The sequence below is a fragment of the Drosophila novamexicana genome, unplaced genomic scaffold (genome assembly GCF_003285875.2).
Source record: "Drosophila novamexicana strain 15010-1031.04,08,12 unplaced genomic scaffold, DnovRS2.1 tig00004555-arrow-pilon, whole genome shotgun sequence".
In the NCBI taxonomy this organism is placed as follows: Eukaryota; Metazoa; Arthropoda; class Insecta; order Diptera; family Drosophilidae; genus Drosophila; species Drosophila novamexicana.
The window spans coordinates 4859709-4880057 of record NW_020825052.1 but is presented as its reverse complement, the minus strand read 5'-3'; the positions used below and the strand labels follow the sequence as shown (position 1 = coordinate 4880057).

At 41.9% G+C, this 20349-nt stretch overlaps 3 protein-coding genes and 1 long non-coding RNA gene across 4 annotated transcripts; 3 read left to right on the top strand and 1 right to left on the bottom strand.

Moving 5' to 3' along the window:
* Positions 1–1042: 1042 nt before the first annotated feature.
* On the top strand, positions 1043–4025 carry LOC115770178 (glycoprotein-N-acetylgalactosamine 3-beta-galactosyltransferase 1-like). Its single transcript, XM_030715338.1, has 3 exons — positions 1043–1561; positions 1616–1985; positions 2045–4025. The coding sequence occupies exons 1-3, from the start codon at positions 1128–1130 to the stop codon at positions 2258–2260; spliced, it is 1020 nt and encodes a 339-aa protein (XP_030571198.1). The 5' UTR covers positions 1043–1127; the 3' UTR covers positions 2261–4025.
* Positions 4026–8872: 4847 nt separating this feature from the next.
* Positions 8873–9910, top strand: LOC115770267. Its single transcript, XM_030715485.1, has one exon. It carries the CDS (start codon positions 8873–8875, stop codon positions 9575–9577), a length of 705 nt encoding a protein of 234 aa, XP_030571345.1. The 3' UTR covers positions 9578–9910.
* Positions 9911–11014: 1104 nt separating this feature from the next.
* LOC115770387 lies at positions 11015–11940 on the bottom strand. Its single transcript, XR_004018844.1, has 3 exons — positions 11859–11940; positions 11686–11770; positions 11015–11627 (listed from the first exon to the last, which is right to left on the bottom strand). It is a non-coding gene; the product is annotated as an uncharacterized LOC115770387 (long non-coding RNA).
* A 4292-nt stretch (positions 11941–16232) lies between these two features.
* On the top strand, positions 16233–17744 carry LOC115770352 (zinc finger and SCAN domain-containing protein 31). The gene has a single exon (XM_030715590.1). The coding sequence runs from the start codon at positions 16233–16235 to the stop codon at positions 17742–17744; it is 1512 nt and encodes a 503-aa protein (XP_030571450.1).
* Positions 17745–20349: the final 2605 nt, after the last annotated feature.

The window sequence follows — 20349 nt, the reverse complement described above, 5'->3', positions numbered from 1 at the left end:
GAAATAGAAAACAAATATAAAAAAAAAAACGAAACGAATATTAAGACATTCAAAGACGTTAACCAAGCGAAATTGATACAAAAAAATACTAAAAAAAATCAAAGCAAATAATATATTAGCCCACATTTAGTCTAAACAGAAACAAACGAATTGAAAAAAGTTGTACTAACTAATGTTTAAACATACCTATATAAATTGTAATATTATACATCAACAGAAACTAAAGTGAAAATTAACTAGCAATAAAATAAATAATACCATTACCAAAACAATTTGTTTCAAATATCCGGTGCAACGTTTGATGCGCTGCAGCCGGGTGGAAAGTGAAAGGAGCCAACCGAGAGAGTCGCTAATCATATTCAGGTGTAGGTCAAAACCTGCCCGATACGAAGACACTCAAAACCGGTTCTCCAAAAAAAAAACTAAGAAATTGTAAAATTACGCCGCTGACTAGACGAAAATCGAATGCTCTTCAAACAGAAAGAGTGGAAATTTTTGATCAGCATTCCAAGAAGTTTTTAAAGTAAACTTTGTTTTTTCAAGATATATTCCAGCATCGGAATATTATACCAATTATAAGGTATATTATACCATATTTCTATTCTATTAGCAATCGGGCGGAAAATGAATTTTTGCAAGGAAAACTTACTTAGCAAAGTCTTCAAAATCTTTTCGACAAGGGTCTGCTTTATGTAGCTTTATGTAGCTCCAATGGACAAAATTTGAAGAAATTAAAGTCTTTGTATAAAAAACAACAGGGCATTTAATTCTTTGGGCTTATCAAAGTTGTAGAAACATGTTCTGCAATTCGAAGTGTATAAAAATTCCTATATTGTTGCACTTAAAAAGTGAAGCAGAAGAAATAAAATATATATATTCAGTCGGACAATGTCTTAAGAGAGTTGTGATTCATTTGGTATGCGAATCACAAACGTAACAAAACAAAACTCGTTTTTAGCCCGGAGTGATACTCATTAAGAGACCATTTTCGAGCTGAAAGCAACTGGGCTGAAAAACAGTCGCGGTGTGGCAACTGAATGAAGAGGCACATCGCACAATGCGGTCGCAGTTAAAGATTTCGTAAGGCTTAAACAATATTTGGCAAATGTCATTGCTTGTGGTGCGTAATGTTCCGGAATGTGCTGTGTTTGGTGCTGGGCCTGATTGTGGGCATGCAGCTGACTGAGCTGTGGGACTATGTGATGCTCACAGGTAACGAATACGAGAGCACCGCGATTGCTGTGGACACGGCCGCGCCCACACCGCTGGCGAAGGCAACGCTGGCGGATCGGCTTTACCATGAGACGCGTGTGCTGTGCCTGGTGCTGACCATGCCAACGCAGCATAAGACTAAAGCAGCCAAGGTGCTGTCCACATGGGGCGCACGCTGCAACAAGCTGATCTTCTTGAGCAGTCAGGATGATGTCGAGTTGGGCGCTGTCAATCTCAATGTGACGGAGAGTCGTGACAATCTGTATACGAAGGTGCGTGCGGGTCTGGCCTACGCCTATGAACATTACGTGGAGGATTACGACTGGTTTCTCAAGGCGGACGACGACACGTGAGTTGCAGAAAGTGTTCGCTGAATCATTCGACTCATTCCCATATATGCTAGTTATGTGGTTATGGAAAATCTGAGACTCTTTCTCTATCCATACGATCCGGAGGCAGCCGTTTTCTTTGGTCATCGATTTCGCACAACCTATCCACATGGCTACATGTCTGGCGGTGCTGGCTATGTGCTCAGCCGCGATGCACTGCGTCGCCTGAATCTGTTTGCTCTGAACAATACAAAGTTCTGTCCACTTAATACTAATGCGGAGGATAGGCAAATTGGACACTGCTTGCTGAATGTGGGTGTGGTAGCTGGTGACTCTAGAGATGAGCTGGCCCGCGAGCGCTTTCTGCCACTGCATCCCAGGCATCTGATGCCCCGAATACAGTCTGGTACTTGGCTGGATAAATATGATTACTTCAAGCCGAATGTAAATACTTATTCAAATTTGATGCGTGCAAATTTTGTAAATCCATGTAATGTTTACAGTTGAGCGATTGCTGTTCCGATTCCGGCATCAGTTTCCATTACACCAAGATGTATGACTATGATATGTACGAGTTTTTTCTATATCATCTGCGAATCTTTGGACTTCCGAAAACGCCGAGTGTGCTGCCCCAGCGTTTGGACTATAAACAGATGGAGGAAAAGCTTGAATATTGGGATCAGCAAATATCTGACAATACTGCGCCAATCGAGGATTAATTCAGCATTAATAATATTTCCTAGCGTAAAGTGAGACTTATTAATCGATAAGTAATTAGTTTATTCGAAAATTTTTATGGAACTCTATATATACTAAACTATTTGTCCTGACTGATCACGCACAGCCCAAATCAAGACGGCTATATAACCTATTTATATACTGGTGCAGGGTATTATAGTTCTGTCAGGTTGTAATGTGTAATGCATAGAAGGAGACATATCCGACTCCAGTATATATATTCTATATCAAGATCAATAGCCGAGTTAACATGGCCAAATCCGTCCGTTCACCCGTCCGTCTGTCTGTTTTTATGTGAACTCGTTTCTCTGTCTTAAAGCTTTCATCTTGAAACATTGTCTCCTTCTATATGACTATATAATATAGCTGTCATAGTAACGATCGGTTGAAATTTAAGATCTTTTATGAATAACTTTTATTGGCAAAATCCGGCATTTACTAGTAAAGCTAGCTTGCTTATATATGAGCCAAATCCATATCGCACAACTATATTATATAACGCTATTGGAAGAATCGGTCGATAGATAAGTTTTTATATGGTAAAATGTTATATTTTCCAAGATATCGTCATCAAACTCCGTATTTAGGAGCTTCATAATTCTGACATATCTGCAGAATCGTAAGACAAATGCTTACAAGTATTAAGACTTTGGCGTGCCGAATATCTTTTCTCGTTTATCTTTATCTGCTTTAAGCTAATTCTTAAACGCACCTTTTGAAAAAGCACCCCCTTTGTTAAAATTAGAGGATTATGGTTGTAAGTTGGCTGGGAAATGTTTTATTTCCGTTCAGACGGCTTAAGACTCATTTTTATACCCTGATCCCATAAATGGGTTAAAGGGTATAACGAGATTGTGCAAATGTATGCATCTGGTAGAGGGAAGCTTCTTCAACCCCGTAAAGTAGTATTTATATTTCTGTTCGGAATGTGCAGCTGAGTTGATCCAGCCATGTGTATCTGTCTGTCCGCTTGTCAATGTGTTAAATATCTAGAGACTTGCAATTTAGAATATATGTTCTCCCGCAGAGCAAGGATTATTTTTTTCTTTCCATCGATTATAAAACATGCTGACTTTAGCAAAGGTTGAAACTATAATAGCTGGATTCCTTAAACTTGGTGTGTCTCATATGGTATTTTCAGATTTGGAATATTTCATTTTAAAATATATTGATGCTTTTGGCGACCTTTCCATATTTGAAATATATGCCCAAAATCCTGACAAAATTGAAAAAAAGTGAATTCTTAATGACAACGCCTTGCACTTTGATATGAACACATATTTGTAGGTCATATTTAAGCCCTGAATTTTAGGATTATGAACGACGAAGCTCATCGAGAATGCATTTCTCATAAATAGTGTGGGGAGGAGGGAAGGAGAAGCACGTCAGTGCAAATGTACAGAAGGAAGTTAGAATGTTTGCAAGTATAACTGGGCGCTGGGTACAGGGTATCTCAAAGTTGGCCCAACTTCCGACTAGAGCACTCTTTGCTAGATATTTGAGATATATATGTATATTCAGACCATTACCCAAGACAATATAATTAATCTTAACTACTACTATTGCTATGTTAGAATATTCTATTTAATAATATTACTATCTAATGTCAACACAAGTATGCTGTTGAGCGGAAAACAACTGCAAATGGTAAATAATTTCTGGATTAGATAAATTTCCAAGTAACGTGCAGAGAGAGTTGTAATGTGGACAGAAATAAATAAATATTTATCCATTGTAAAGTCTATATAAGTAATATCAAACAATAACCATGGTAGATCCAAGGACTTTGATAAATGATATAGGCGTATTGGTGAACTTAATATAATTGGGCGACTTTGTAAATAAAACAAGAGACACAAAGCTGGAACTAAGATTTATTTGACAATGAAGCAAACAATTGCATGTTGTCATGAAGAGGAAGAGACAAGAGGCAATAGCCAAAAACGATAGAGGGAGAGAGAGGAAGACCGAAACTTTAGCTGTCCAGTGGCACAGCTTTGGCCATTTGTCAAAGGAGTCGGGTGGGTAGAACTGCAGACCCCTGCTTTAAAGCCCAATTTATCACAAAGACGTCGGCCGCGTGCCGCGTGCGCCGTCCGCCTCTAAGGATTAGAGGGCAAAGGAACAAATACGTATTGGAATCGAGAACCGGAAAATCGAGTGAAACGTGCCAAACACGTGAAAAATACCTGGGGATCCGAGCTGCTTTTATTATTCTGTTTTTTTTTTGCATCCGCGTCGCTATTGTTGTTATTTATGAGCATCGAAATGAGCTGAAACTGCAGCACAATGTCGATATGTCGAAATGGGGTGGGGCTGGTGGCACGCGAGCCTCGCCTGGCATCGCATGGCCTCGCCTTACCTATGGACCGCACCTTGGATAAGGATAAACATGTTTTTGGCAAAGCCAGCAACGGCAGCTGGCACACAGAAAACCGAAATGCAGTCGAGCTGTAAATGTTATGTAAAATGTGTAACACATTCCCTAGCCAATTGTGTGTGTTTGTGTGTGTGTGTGTGTCGCTATCTAACTGGGGGTTGCGTTTGGAACGTGTCGTGGATCGTGCCGTCGACCCTAACTATGCCTGCGCTTGCGCAGCGCCCGCTGCGCCTTTTGTTAGCTTAATTTCCATATATGCATACAAAAAATAAATACGTGGCATGTTCATCCAGGGAACTTCGTTGATTGGAACAGTCGGTACGGAGCTTTATCTGCTCGCTTAACAACCTCATGCAAATAGGTCCAAGCGTGTAGAATTGAACACGTGTGCTGGCCAACAAGCCGTGAACATGCAAATGACTGTGGACCTGGAACGGGTCCTAGTCATGCAGCGAACAGCATGACAGATTTCTATGCCGGATTGTTATCAGTGGCATGCCACGAGGCAGCAATTGAAATGCCGTGCTGCCAGCACACTCGATAAATTCCCGGCAGCTGCTGAGCTGCTTAGGGATTTGGCGGAGTTATTGGAAATTCGTTTGAAAAGCGTGTTGATAGAGCTTTCTGTTTACTTTAAGATTCAATTTTGGGTCAAAATTAGTTCTCTAATTTTATTAACAGATAAGAACTTGAGTAGCGCAAATTAATAAAGTATTTTAGCTAGATCTTTAATCTTTACTTGATTATCTTTAAGCAAATATTAAGTCGAACTAATTAATTTACTTTATTAAAATTTTTATTTTAAGTATGTTTATGTCCAAAACATTTTTATATGTTAATTATAATTTTATTTTAGACAAATGAAAAATATTTTATAGTTTCACGAACTATAATACTAATTAATTTTTAGTATTAAATAAAACTAAAATTAGTTTTTATTTCATGTTTATTTAGTTTTAAAACATATGTATCTGACATTTCAAAGATACACTAAATTTCATTTAGCCACAAGCTTAACAGTTAATACCTTAAGGTAAAGAATACTTTAAAAGTTAATACTTAGAATATAAATCTTGTTATCTTATAATCGAATTCAACTAAAGTTTGGTTCTTTTCTAAAATATGCTTTCAATACCCAAAACGCACTTGCGTCCTTTTATAATAGTTCTTCATTCATCTCTGCTGGCCTTAAAAAACTAAAAGTTAGCTCGGTAATTCCCGTTAACCAGTTTTTCAGCCACAAATTTGCACAAAGGACATCCCATTTTAACGACTTAATGGCGTCCTTCCTCAAGGAGGTGCTTCAATGCGCAGCCCGGCACGCCCTCCACTTTAGCTTTTACTATTTCCATTATTGTCATTGATAAACCCTTAAGTTGTCGCTTACCGCACAAATTGTCAGAATCATTCGCTGCTTAAGACCCAAGTCACAAACTGTATATATATGAGTCCCTCCTTGGCACTCCCCGCAACGCCCATGTAATTAGTAGCATTCCAGAGCTAACAGTCGAGAGTCGACAGTCGCAGGCGACGAGGCGGTCCCTGCTCGGGCGACAGGCTGTCTGGCCGGAGTGTGTTTACACATTTCGAAGACTTTTTATAATCAATTTAATGGCTTCCCTGCTGCAGAGCGAGCATAAAAAGGAACCACACTCAAGGTAAGGACGCCGAAGACAATATCTTGCCAAAAGGCACATGAATAAAAAGTCAACGCCAGGGGAATGTGTCTGTGGGCATTTCAATTTGTAGCTGCCTAAAGTGAAAACCTACAATTGGCACTTTCCAGCCAAGGAATTGCCCCTTTTTTTCTACTTTTTTTATTCTGCGGCGCCGCAACTCAATTAAGTGACGAAAGTTGAATGAAAACCCAAAAGGGCAAAGCCAAGCGGCTCACAAAGGCGGGCACCTCGCAGTTCCGATAAGAAAGGCGGCTCCGACACTGAAACTGAGAAGGGTCGTCACTGAAGCACATAAATGCTGCCGCAAAAAAAGGGGCTGCGGTGACTCAACAATGTCTTGAACGTGTTGCTTCGCTTCCTTCGGAATGTTTCTTATAAGGATTTCCACTGACTTGCAACTAGCAACCCCTAAAAGGAAACATACACACACGCACACAACCTGGGCAGAGGGTTTCCTTCAGCTCTGACGCGTGCCAAGCCAGCGACTGTAACAGGCTGAATAAGCATAAGATTGAGTCTGAGACTGAGACCGAGGGCAAGGCATACCTGTAGCCGGAGTAGGACCTGAGCACTGTTTGGCTGACAAGGCACTGCGGTGACGTTCATTACGCTGTCGTCTGTCTGCCGTCAACATCGTCGCCTCGCAGTTCCGCCATATAAATTTCTATACTGTGAGCAGCGAGCAGCTCGTGTCCTGTGAGTCACTGGCGTGTCCTAAAGCGGAAGCGACTGCCCAGACGGGGAACTGCATTTTCGTTTCATTTTTTGTATACAAAATATTGAAAATTACAATAAACTAAAAGCTGGCAATTACAGGACACGTGCACATATGCAAAAAGGACTCACACTCACGAGAACCGCGCTGTAAAGGAAGTGGCAGCGAAGCGTTAAATTGAAGCATGCCAAATCAATTAAAAATTGTTATGTTGCTTGTTTTACCAAACGTTTGCTTAGCAACATATATGTTTTCTTTCTCTGCTTCAAATTGTTTTTTAATACATTTTGTGTGCTGTATATTTGCCTTGTGATGTTGCGTTGCCCGCATCGGCAGCTGCTGCAACTCGCTTATCATATCGGGTAAAAAAAAATCAAAATACCTTTACACATGATTTATCCAAGCACTGCAGGCGTGTGTGTGTGTGTGTGTATGTTGCAGCTGCCGCTGCTTTTAGCTGCCCCCTTTGGCATTTTAGGGCTGCGATCGCCCTTGGCCGAAAAATGCTTATGCTATTGCCCGAGAGTCCAAAAATCAACCCCCTGTTAGTCGGCCCAAAACAACATTTGGGGTGGCTTCTTATCTATGTGCATGTGCATATGTGTGTGTGTATTTGTGCATGTGTGTGTGTGCCATACAATTTAGCACAGCTCTCATTTATTTGGTCGTCGTTATTTTATGCACATAAATTGCATGAAATCCATAATTTTCTAGTACATATACCTACTATACTAAAATCTGCCCATGCGAGTGGCTACTGTTACAATTGTAGCTCCTAACGAAACACCCCGTTTCCAGTTCCCTAATTAGCTATCCATCTGGCTGTTTCGGTGTCCAGGGCGCAGTGGTTGTCGTCTGTATGCTAGATTTTTAATAGGCGAGCGAGGCAATGAACTCTTTACCGACAAGTCCCTTCGGGTGGAACTAATGAAAATTAGTATAGTAGCTGTGCGAGTGTATCATTTTGGTTGTGTAGAAATTTAATATTAGGTTTCGAATATTTTAACTAAACCTGATCTGCATAAGGTGTAGCAGAACCTTTATAGGGCTTGGTATAGAGCTGTGCAAGTGAATAAATCGGAAAGACTTTGTATATACTCAACATTAATATAAGCTTCCAGGTGTTAGAGAATTTATATTAAGGTTTTGTTAGTTATAGTAAACCTGATCTGTGAAAGGTATAGAATAACCTATGCACCAATACCCTACACCTATTGTAGAAGGGGTAAGATGAGTTTAAAACGCTGTCCAAATATGTAAGCAGCTGGCAGACATCTCGAACAAGGCATACATATTCTTGATCAATACGACGAGCTAAGTTGATTTATTCGTATCAATCAGTTCGTCTGTCGTATTTATTTTAAAGCCTTATCCCGAAAATAATCGCTTATTAATAAGCCTACAATCGATTGGAGAGTGAGAATAAGTTGAAATTGAAAATGTCATTTTTGTTAACACATTTCACACTCTTCATTTCGCTGAAGTCAGTTTTTTCCCACCAACTGGCATCAGATCACCGCACACAGTTGCTTTTGGAAGATGACTAAGACCGTACATTTGGTTATCATGACATTGGATGACAGGCAAATAGACTTTGTCTATTGTCCAACTACTTTCGTGTATCTGAAGCTTTGGCAAAACAAACGCCTGACGCCTGATAAACATCGGATAAGGTAGCCATGTAAATCAAATTGCTTACAACAAATATGCACAAGCAGCCAAATCAAAATAAGATGCGCCGCTCTCCAGATAAGCGTCTGCCTATATAAAGAGCTTAACTCTGCTGCAGAACCCAGAATATATTCATACATTCAGCAGGATGCAGTGCACCATAATAGCTCTGATTGCGATCTGTTGCCTGGGCACAGGACTCTCGGCGACCACAACAGCGCCCATAGCAGCCAGGCCCGCAGCTCCCGCTAGAAATTTCTATCTGGATCTTAAGAGCTTATTGCGCAATATTCCACATAAACAGATCGAGCATCTGGTCCAGGCCTATCTGCTCAACGATGCCGAGTTCCAGGCAGTTATACGGGAGATCAATGCATTAACCACGTATCGCCTGCGATTACAGCTGCTCAATCAGACGGAGTTGCGCCAACTGCTGCAGTGGTTGTCCCAGCAGCTGATACTGTCAGGTGGCTCCCTGAAGGTATTTGACGATCTGGACCTGGAGATCAAGGTGTTTAACAAGTACCCCCATTGGGCGCAGACGGTGAATGGCATAGCCGGTTTCGAGCAGGAATTCAACTATATCTATCCGTTGGCCTCAATACGCAAGCTGCTGGAGACCAATGCCCAGCAAAGTCCCGTCTTCGGTGAGTTCTGGCGTCGTGTTGTTGCCCTGGAGCCGGCCTATGACCGATTCTGGGCCACACCACAAGCCACAACATTTGTCAACCGATTGCGCACTTTGGGCGTTGATGTCAATGGCTTGGATTACTTTGTGCGCTATCAGCTAGGCTGGCGCAATGACACCTCACCCAGTTACTACGACTATGACTACAATTATGGATTTTATTGAAGTGGCAGGGAATGAGTAAGGGGAGCAAGTGATCAAGTAATAAGAAAGTTATGCTATATAATTATATAAATAACTCGATATAAAATATATATTACTAAATATCAATCTAAACCTAAGACAATATTCAATGTGTGTATGAAAATTGTAGAGGTTTGCCTTTGACGGTGCTCAGTTTTTTTTTATCAATATGTATTTATAACTTAGCTGGAAGCTTCAGCGAGTTCAGTTCTTTTAGATGCCTTTCCTAAAACGGTTTCTAAATGTTTTCGTATCATATTGCTCCTAGCTGAAAAATCGGCCGGAATTTCAAATTGTTGTTTACATATATGTATATATATACAACAAAGTTACCAACTTTAAAATGAATGTGTTTTCCATTGAGAGGGCAGTGAATGAGAAGCTGTGATATCTTTGCCGATGGCTGTACCAGATGGTAATTTTTAAATTTTCTTCGGCACAGAAGCTGGGGGATAATTGTAGTCCAAAGGAGAATCCATAGAATAGTAAAAGTTAAAATCAAGGAAATCTCATTTGCGAGCATTTGCTTTAAACTTCGTGAATGACAGCAGCGGAACTTAAGCGGGTGGGCGAATGGGCTGTATGAGTGAGTGTATGCACACCGCCCTGATGTGGTGAGGTATCCATGGCAATGCCATGATTAAGTAACAGATGAGCCATGTGCCGAGCAATGTATTGGCCATGGCCTGGCACTGCTTATGGGTCGCACATGCGATTTAATTGAAACAAACCAAACAGGAAACGGCGCAGCAGCAAATGGGGTGCTTTTGTAATGAAGTCCACAGTTGGCAGTTGCCACTTCCCAGTTGCCAGTTGCCGGTTCCCAGTTCTCAGCACTCGGATACAGTTACTCATTAAGAGTGGCGAGCCGAGTCGCAATGAGGAGGCGGCGGCGGCAGCGTCGGCCACGGAATTGGAATTGCAACGGAAACTAGTTAATGTGAGGCTATTGTCAAAAGCAGAAGCGCAACTTGTGCAATTTTCACACAGCAGCGACGTCGACGTCGACGCCAACGCCGCTGTCAACGCCGACAGCAAATCTTGCACAGGATCTTTGCCTGCTAGGCGGCGGCTCAACAATAATAATAAAGCAAAAAAACAATGAAAGGAAAAAAAAAGGGAAAATTAAAAGAGTCGCCCCTTTTTTGCGGTGTACGCGTCCAATTGGAATTTTATATAGTAGACAGCGGCACGGGGTAAAAATGAAATATATTTTATATATGAGCCCTGCAATACTCCGGCCGACAGTTCGAACCCTCCAGCCCAGTGTGCACTGTGACTGACATGCGGATATACGAGTCTGGAATATGCGGCTGCAGTTTTAGCCACCCCTAAAATGTAAAAAGGCGCCCTAAAACATTTTTAAAGCGCTTTGGAAATCAGCAACAGCCTCGGCCTCAGAATCGGAATCGGAATCGGAATCGCGCTACGCTTGAGCTCTGGTTTATATTCTGGTCTATATCAAGGGGCTCGAATTCTGTTTTCTCCCCTTAATACCCTTCGCTGGTTTACGGCTTGGTTTGGTTTTGGCTCGTGTGCGCCCTACGACATTTTGGTTAGTGTTTGAAAATGCACCTGGCTACATTTTTATTTGGGCTTCGATTCCGATCGACTTTTGTGCGTGTGCGTGTGTGTGTTGTTGGGTGGTTGTTGGCTGCTTGCAATGGCGTGCATTGTGATTTCCATGGCGCACATGCCAATGTGTGTTTGCCTATGTGGAAAATGACCCTTTGTAGCATTGACGCTATGCACCGGCAACTATGCGACTGCGACAGCGACTGCGACAGCGACAGCGACTGTGCACAGCAAGGACATTAGTAACAACAATGGCAGCAGCAGCAGCTACAACAACAACAACAATAATAAAGGAACGTTGGTTGCTGGTCGCGTGCCCGAAGCACTTCGACACCCAACTGAATTGTGAATTGTGATTGTTTTTCCTTTTTCTTTGCGCCGCTTTTCCTTTTCGCATTTTGCGCGCTCATGCAAAACGCTTTGGCGATCTATGTGTGTGTGTGTGTGTTTGAGTGTCCTGCGGCGCATAAATAAATTAATGCATGTGCTCGCATATGTATTTCGCCTTGACTCACACATAAACGTATAAATATGAGTGTATATAATTATTGCTCTTGGGCTTCCTGCCTTGCTCTATTCACTTTGCCAATTTGCTGGGTCCTTTCCAAATGGGGGTTAGTCATACGGTTTATTGTTTGTATTCAGTTGTGGATTAGAGTGCAAATTCCTTAATCCTAGGCAGACTTACATGTTGGCATGCCCATGCTGCGCCTGATTTATTGGGGGAATCGTTCGTTATTAAATACAAATTATAGAACTGAGAATCAAATTGATTAAAAACGAACAGTTTGGAAAAGATTAGAAAACTTTTAGCGAAACTTTTATGTGATTCAAACATGCATTCTAATTATATATCCATCACATTTGTATACCCTGAACACATTGAAAATGGGTATAATGGTTTTGTGCGATTGCATGTAACAGGAGGAAGGAAGCATCTCCGACTTCATAAAGTATATATATTCTTGATCAGCATCAATAGCCAAGTCGATCAAGCCATGCCCGTCTGCCCGTCTGCCCGTCTGCCCGTCTGTCCTTCTGTCTGTATGAACGCGTCGATCTCAGAAACTAGAGAATTGAAATTGTGAATGAAGGTCCTTCCAGTACGTGTTTGTTTCCGATAATCTATAACTTGCCCCGTTTCCAAGCCATCGATAAAAGTCGATATCATGGAATAGTATTTACAGATGAAGGATTTTTTATTAGGTGCACTTGCTTCAGGGTATCCCTTAGTCAGGCACCCCGCTTAATGCACTTCTACTTGTTCCTAGTTATTATGTCTAAAATTCCTGTGAAACCCAAAACAAACGAATCTATCGCTGAATCAGCTTTTATTTTAGTTTCAACTAAACAACTGCAAACAAATGGCTGTCAGTTAGTCCTTTAAAATTGCATAGCTCTTTGAGACTATTTTTAGAATCAAAGTAAATCCTCAACAATTAAAAAAATTGAAAACGAGCTCACACACAAAGCTTACTAAATAAATAAACCAAAAAAAATAAATTGCAGCTTGATAAATATTTTTATCAGAGCGCCGTAGGCAAAGCCCCATAAAAAACAAGTGAAACCCAAAAATAATTCCACGCTCCACCTAAATTGCTGTTAATTGGTGCGACGCGAATGCCAACGAGATGTGATCCCGCTCTAATCGCCAGCATATGGCACTCGAAACAAAAATGGAAAATCAACGGAAAACAATTTTACTCTGAAAAATACGAAAAGAAAAAAAATCAAGAGGAAAAATACCAAATCCCAGCCAGTTGCTGTAAATTTTTTGCGAGCCGCACAAAAAATTGCATCAAATTATGAAAGCAAAAATTTAATTACAGCTCAAACCAGAAAAAGGTAGCTCCAGCTGGCAGCAGTTTGGGTTACAGCCAGCGGCGACAATGGCAACATGTGCTACAGTGGAGCATCCTTGAAGAGCTGCCCAAGCAAAAGTACATGGCGGCTGAAAATCCTTTTGAGACACACAAATGCAAATGCATTATGCCACATAAACGATGCATTTTCGAACATTAATTATTGCCAAGCAGGCAGGATGACAGACGTGGCTGGCCTGGGCCTGGGCCTGCACTTGAAATTACCATAAAAAGATGCACTTAAGGGTTAGCAATGAGCAAGCAACAAACAACAAACAAAGTGCGTAGCTGAGGCAACTCAACAGCCCGTGCTGGGAATGGATTGTCCGATGGGGGGGCGCACTGTCATCTCGGGTCGTCCTGGGTGTTGTTGAGTGCAAATTTAAGCTAAGCGCGCCTTGGAGCACAGAAATCCGAGCAGTCAAAGGAATATGCCGAATCGAGGTGCGAGTCTAGATGGAAATAACGCGGCATTTGTAGCTGACAGCCTGACTGACTGATGAGCTGTTTGGTTTGGGTTGCGTTGGGCTAAGGGGGAGTCGGTTGCTAAACAGGGTTGGAATTTTCGTCCTTGCCCCGTTGCTGGGATGCTGCTGCTCGCGTGGCCGGCGCACTTCTGTGACTTGTTTTGCGCTCAGCTCTTAGCTCTCAGCTCGCATCTTGCAGCTCTCTGGCTTCGGCTACTCGGTGCGTGTGCTATTAATTCTAAGCTGCATGGCAAACACAGATTCTAGCTTCGAGGGGGTCACCACCCCGTAGCTGATCGGCACTGGCAAATGCTGCAGCGGCAACGCTGTCGCTCTGGGAATACTTTAAGCCCAATTGGGGTGGCGACAGCGTCGTTGCCGTTACCACGCACGTGCCTACCGTAATACAACAACAACAGAAGCAGCAGCAGCAGGAGCAGGAACAACAACAATGGCGTCATATTGAACATAATATGCCATATTTGTGTTTGGTGCGAGCGGTACAACCAAAAGCCCTTCACTGGGAATCGAAAGTGCATTCCCTTTCATGGCAACCACGAGGACAACGTCGGCAACGGCGTCGCATTTCGATTATATTAATGTAAAGCACACACATACACTCGCACACACTCCAAGCATTCTGACAATCGCTTTGTGGTGGCTGAGCAGACCAAGCTGAGTTTTGTGTGTCTGCGTGTGTGTGTGTGTGCCATGTGCCTACCCCACCAAAAGCAAACTTGACAAGCTTGCCTGTGTCTGTGTGCGGCGTCTGTGCGTAGCGTGTACGAAGACCGAGCAGGAGCAGCAGCAGGAGCAGGAGCGAGAGCAGGAGCTGAAGTCGTCGACACTGACACAGCCAGAGCCAGCCCAATGAAAACCTGAAAATGCAGCAATCACCAAAAAATACACGTAGAGAAAAAACACATGCGAACATAATATATTTAATTATTTGACTGGAAAATACCAAAGGAACATAAGCGCAAGATCTTAATTTAATTAATGATAATATTATCATTATAATTTATCAGTATATCAATATTAATTTTATTTGAAAAAATTAAGCAAACTTTTGCTATCAGTTTGACAGTGGATATTGTGGATTCTAAGAAAATTGGCGAACATCGCAACTGGAATATGCACAAAGTATTTTCAAGGCTACGCAACTAGTCTAGCTGTATATCTCTATATACAAAACTATTTGTCCTGACTGAATGATTGACTAGGAAGCTGCAATTTTCACTGTTAGACGGAGAAAAGCGCGAAAAACATTAATTTGAAACTTTCCTGCATTTTTTGCATAACTTGGGTTTATAGCCCTGTAAGAACGCTTGGAATTAAACTTGTGTTTTTGGTCTACAAAAGTATTGTTAGGACCGTTTTTCTAGTCTACAAAATAGTTTATTTTAAGTTGTATTTTACTTTTCATTAACTGCTAAAATTCTAAAAATTAAATACGAATTTTGAAGAGTTAAAGCACAATTATTCGGACTGATTTTCGAGCGAATTATACTTCTGGCTGTTCTAATTCCGGAGCGAGCCTATACTTAATTATGTTAAATATATATTAATTGAATAATAATATAGTACAAGTAAGAAGCTTAAGGTTGTTTTCTCTGGTATTAAGCAGGTCGTAATTCATTCTTTCTGATATCTGAAGACTTCAACAGTATTCAGATTTATTTATTTATGATGCTCACCTTCATGATGATGAGTATAAAAATGTTTCCGATTGCCACAGCTGCTTAAGAGTGTGCACATGAAGGTAACACAATATGGGCTCTGCTTCAGGTCATTCTGGCCCATTGAGTTTCTGTTGTGAGCACATTTACCTCTGGTTACACGCACAATTAACGGTTTCATGGCTATCAGCTGTTCGCCGAGATCAACAAGAAAGGATCCAAAAGGATACCAGACAGATCTTTTGTGCGTTGCCAAATTTCCATGAATTAAAGAATTTGCACGTTAGACCCGAACATGTGTTCCAGTTCCTGTCGCGTGTCCTTTTTGGCTACGTGGCATTGGCAACCTGAGGCACAGCTGCAACATAAAATTGCTGCACAATGATTTCTCCAAGTGCAGGCAGACACAGTGCAAAGGACTTTCACTGCCAGCGTCGACGACTGCTCCGGCTCCCCCCGCCTGGCGACGAGCGTGTGTGTTGGTGTGTATGTGTGTGTGTGTGTGTCTGTATGGAAAAAAGGGTGACTAATGTGTGTGATTGCTAACAAAAGATTCCGGCTTGGCGGCGGCGTCGCTGCCAGCGTCAACGTCAGCAGCAGCAGTGGCAGCAACGGCGAGGGCTAAAAGGACAACGACTCGAATTGGGGGATGAAATTTCCAAGAGCGACGCCGTCACAACACACAAACAATGATTTTAATTTCGCTTTCCTTTGGCACACATAAATAGAGGCGGCAGGATATGATGTTAGTCATTCGCAGCAAAAACGTCGAGCCGACAGGAAGCAGCCAAAGGAGCGCTCAACGTTGCCAACGTTTCAATTTGTTGTTAAGTTTTGCTTAGTTCTTCAACTCTTTGTTCCTCCCGTTCACCGTTCACTGTTCACCGATCACCGTTCACCGATCACCGTTCACTGTTCACCGTTCACCGTTCACCATTCATAGCTCATCTTTAGCCGTTCCCCGTTTCCGTTTTCGTTTATCGTTTCGATCAAGTTCTTAAAGCGCGTTCAAGTTTCAGTTTATCACCATTTCGTTGATACGCGGAACAGTGCAATGGCCAGCGTCGCCAACCATCAGCCGACAGTGTCCAACCACGGCCAGCATCCGCATCCGCACACGCACAGCATACAGCTGCTGCACAATGCGACAGCTGGGGGGCTGCCCCATGGCCTCGGTCTGCTGACCACAGTGGCCTCGCTGCCGCCCAAGTATCGCAGCCGTTATCTGAACATCAAAACCAAGTGTGAAATTCCGTTGGACCTGTCCGTGAAACCGCCGTCGCCAGTGCCAAGCAGCGATGTGCCAATGGCGACCACATTCGCTGAGGTTCACAGCGAGCCAGCAGCAGCAGCAGCCGATGAGCTGCCACAGGAGCTCACACAGGAGCTCACACAGGGGGTGGCGCATGAGGTGGTCGTCATTACGGAGAAGCCCATAACACCGCCACAAAGTCCAGCTGCCGTTGAAATCGCAGTGGCTTCACTCAAGCGCAAGTTGAGCGAACAAAGCGAAGCTTTGCCCGCTGCCAAATTGGCCAAATCTGAGGTGAGTCCCGCACCCGTCGATGCGACGCCCGCAAAGCCCATTAAAGTCTCGGACACGGCGCCGCGCACCGGCAAAGCGGCCACAGCTAGTGCCAAATCGACGCGCAACAAAGCAACGCGCAAATTAAAGTTCGATGAGGAGACAAGTTCACCAGTTTCGGGCACCATCATCAGGCCGCTGGAGGACATCACCGATGGCAGCATGCAGTACAGCAATGGCGACATTGATCCCAAGTACAACATTGTCGAAATTACTGAGGAGACCAAGGCGGAGCTGGCTGCCATTAGGAACGTAATTGGTGACTATGTGTGCCGGCTGTGCCGCATCAAGTTCGACGATGCTTTTGGTCTGGCACGCCATCGTTGCGCCTGCATTGTGCTGCTCGAGTATCGCTGCCCCGAGTGTGGCAAGCAGTTCAATTGCCCCGCCAACTTGGCTTCCCATCGCCGCTGGCACAAGCCCAAGAAGGAGGCGGCCGCTGCCAAAAAGGAGAATCGCAACACCAGTAATCAACAGGTGCAACAGCCACAAGCCACCTCCAAGAAACCAGCCGAAGAGCTGGCCTTTGATTGCGGCGAGTGCGGCAAGAAGTTCAAGCGGGCTGCCTATCTGCGCAAGCATCAACAGACGCATGTAAAGAAGGCGCAGACTGTCGGCAAACTGGAGCCGGAACTGGAGTCAGGGCTGGAGAGGCAGCCAGAGTCAGCTAACATAATAACTGGCAGCTTCCAGACAGCCGTTTATAAATCCAATAGCTCCAGTTCGACCAGCAGTTCGCATTCTTACGCGGGCACCCACGACGATGAAGGCGTCTATGTGGCGGGCGCGGCGAGCAGCAGTCACTATGACTACGAGGCCGACTTCATGTCCGACTGCAGCTCCTCCACCTCCTCCGCTGGCTATGGTCGGCTCCAGATAGTGGAGCACGGCCTGACTGAGGAGGAGAGCATTGCAGCTGCTGCTCTCACAAATCTGCGTAACTGCGCCTCCGTCATTCAACACACGACGATGGCGCACTGAGTAAGTGTGGAATTTGGACCGCTTGGCACTTGTATAATTTGTTTATAGTCCCCTATTGTTAAGTTTAGTGTTTAATTTTTCTCTTGTTTTGGGGAGAACTGCAGCTGAAACAGACCAAAGAAATTAGTTTTTATCATGCGAATTCGACTTGAATTGAATTTTAGTTGTACACATTTAGTTACTAGTTGATTTCTCAATTATCTAGTCATTTAGTTTTTACCAATGAGTTTTCATTCTAGTCAGCTCCAAACTTCGATCAACATTCCAGTTTTGTGTGTACTAATTGAAACCAAAGACGGCAAACAGTCTAGTCAGTTTAGATTTTAATTAGTTACCTTAAAGTATGCTTAGTATTTATTTCTAGTCAGTCCAAGTATATATTTGGAACTAGTCAGCTTCAATATGATCTCAGTAAAATTGCCAAGGCCAGAGCAGGCCAAGGCATTTTTCGTGTAGTCAGAAAAGTTCTAGTCATATAGATAATGTCTAGTCAGATCTTAATCAACTAATGGCAATAAACCATACCAAACAAAAAATATACAGACTAAGCTATAGAGATAGGAAATTCGAATCCCAGTTATCTTTCATATATCAAAAACTCACTCTACTTTCAAAGTTTTTTTTTTAAATCTTTCCTTTCCAACCAACATAATGTCACCAAAGAAATATTCTTTTATAAAAATCATTCACATTCTCCACTTGAGAACTTATATCATGTCAACATCTATCCATTATTCAAACACATTTTCTTAACTCCGATTCTCATTATTCCACCAAATTTTCCGCTAACTCTCATCTATTTTCGTATCATATATATTTCATATTCATTCGAGATTCCACTTTAGTACTTATTCCCTAATATTTTCTTCATACTTCACCTTTCATCTATCTGCGTATCATATATATTCATTCTCATTCGCAATATCAACTTAAGTCTTGTCATCTATCTACTTTTCCATCACCTTCATTCCAACTTTCATCCATATTCAAGCAATATATATGCTTTCGTTTTCATTCTCATCTTCACTTTTCTACAATCACCTTTCACACATCACAATAACATTTCTTATAATATTATACATAAGATCATACTTTCCCATTCCACCATCATAACACGCATATATCACATTCTAGTCAGCAATTTAGGCAGTCCCCTAGTCAACTTAGAAGCTAGTCAACATTATTTTAAAACTCATTAAAATTTATTCAATTTCATACACAGCTCTAGTTTAACTTTAGGCAAATCATTTATTTACATTTTTGATTTTCTTTCAAATTTCAAAAACTCAAAATCGAAATTCAGGCGAAATTGTGCAGTACTAGTTTTAAGTTCATCCAAACCAAAAAAAAACCAACGAAATATCTAAACTAAGCAATGAAATCCAGTTTCCGTGCTGGTAACCAAAGTTGAGTGTGAACTCTAGTCATTTTGTAGAACCCTAAGTTTTGAGGCATTAGCTCAGCATCAGTTTAGTTTAGTTAAGTTTAGTTTAGTTTAGTTCAGTTAGCTTAGTTAGTTAGTTATTTTGGTTAGGCTCACAAAAACGGACACTGAACCAGCGTTTCACTACCAGTAAAAGTATTTAAAAGAGTACAACTTGTAGACACCATAAATGTACATAAAATAGGTCTATGGTATATATTCTTGGCCAGAGGCAACAACAGAACCGGCGGTTGTGTACTTAAAAGTCAACTCTTAATTTATAAGCAAACAATTCAGAGCAATATCACAGCGCTATTGTTCCTTAGTCTGTAGAATGCAATGCAATTGGTTGTAACCGCAGAGTACAACGAAAGTGGGAAAACTTCGCTCAATCTACCATATAGAACTATATACATATATATATATATATATATATATATATATATATATACTAGAGATACGTAATATATCACTGATAAGCATATCTAACTATTAAGTGAGATTTTGTGATATTAAAATATTAAGCCTAAAGTTTACAACGACTTGTGCTCGATGTTTTTGTCCGAGCAGAGTGCATTTACAATAACAAACGAATTCGAATGTGTACCATAATTAAGGATAAAGATTGAAACAAATCTATTTTTATACGTAATATTTGTATTTTTGATAACATTTTGAGAGAAATTGTACAATTTGATTATAAAACTTATTGAATAAAATGTGAAAAAAAAAATAAACAGAAGAGAAACTTCTGGTGTTTTCCCTTAGCATGCATGTTAACGCGCAGTTTATGTTGCCATCAAATTGAATATGGGTTGCCAGGCAAACATTCCCCTCCCCCGTTCACCCTTGCGGCATCAGAAACTGGTGGGTAATCACTTTATAATTGTGGCGCTAGTAAACACTTCCCATATGAAGTGCTCATAACCATATAGACTGCTCATGCACATGCCTGACAATCGCTTTTCTCAGAGGGTGGAATTACGAAACCCCCAACTGTAACTGGAATTGGTTTTCTGTCTATTCATGGCGATGAAGAAGGCGTTTTACTATGTTTGTGTCTTGGCAATTTTCTCATCATGTTCAATGGCCCTTTTTGATGGCTCGTAAAGCAACTGCAACTGATGGGTAAACAAAACCGCAGCAGCAGCAGCGGCGGCAGCAGTAAACAGCTAACGGTGC

Bases quoted from the DNA above. Each gene is read 5' to 3' on its own strand.
- LOC115770178 (XM_030715338.1), top strand. From the start codon at position 1,128: ATGTTCCGGAATGTGCTGTGTTTGGTGCTGGGCCTGATTGTGGGCATG. The intron at 1,562-1,615 runs GTGAGTTGCAGA...CATATATGCTAG, and splicing joins CTCAAGGCGGACGACGACAC to TTATGTGGTTATGGAAAATC. The intron at 1,986-2,044 runs GTAAATACTTAT...TAATGTTTACAG, and splicing joins ATGATTACTTCAAGCCGAAT to TTGAGCGATTGCTGTTCCGA.
- LOC115770267 (XM_030715485.1), top strand. From the start codon at position 8,873: ATGCAGTGCACCATAATAGCTCTGATTGCGATCTGTTGCCTGGGCACA.
- LOC115770352 (XM_030715590.1), top strand. From the start codon at position 16,233: ATGGCCAGCGTCGCCAACCATCAGCCGACAGTGTCCAACCACGGCCAG.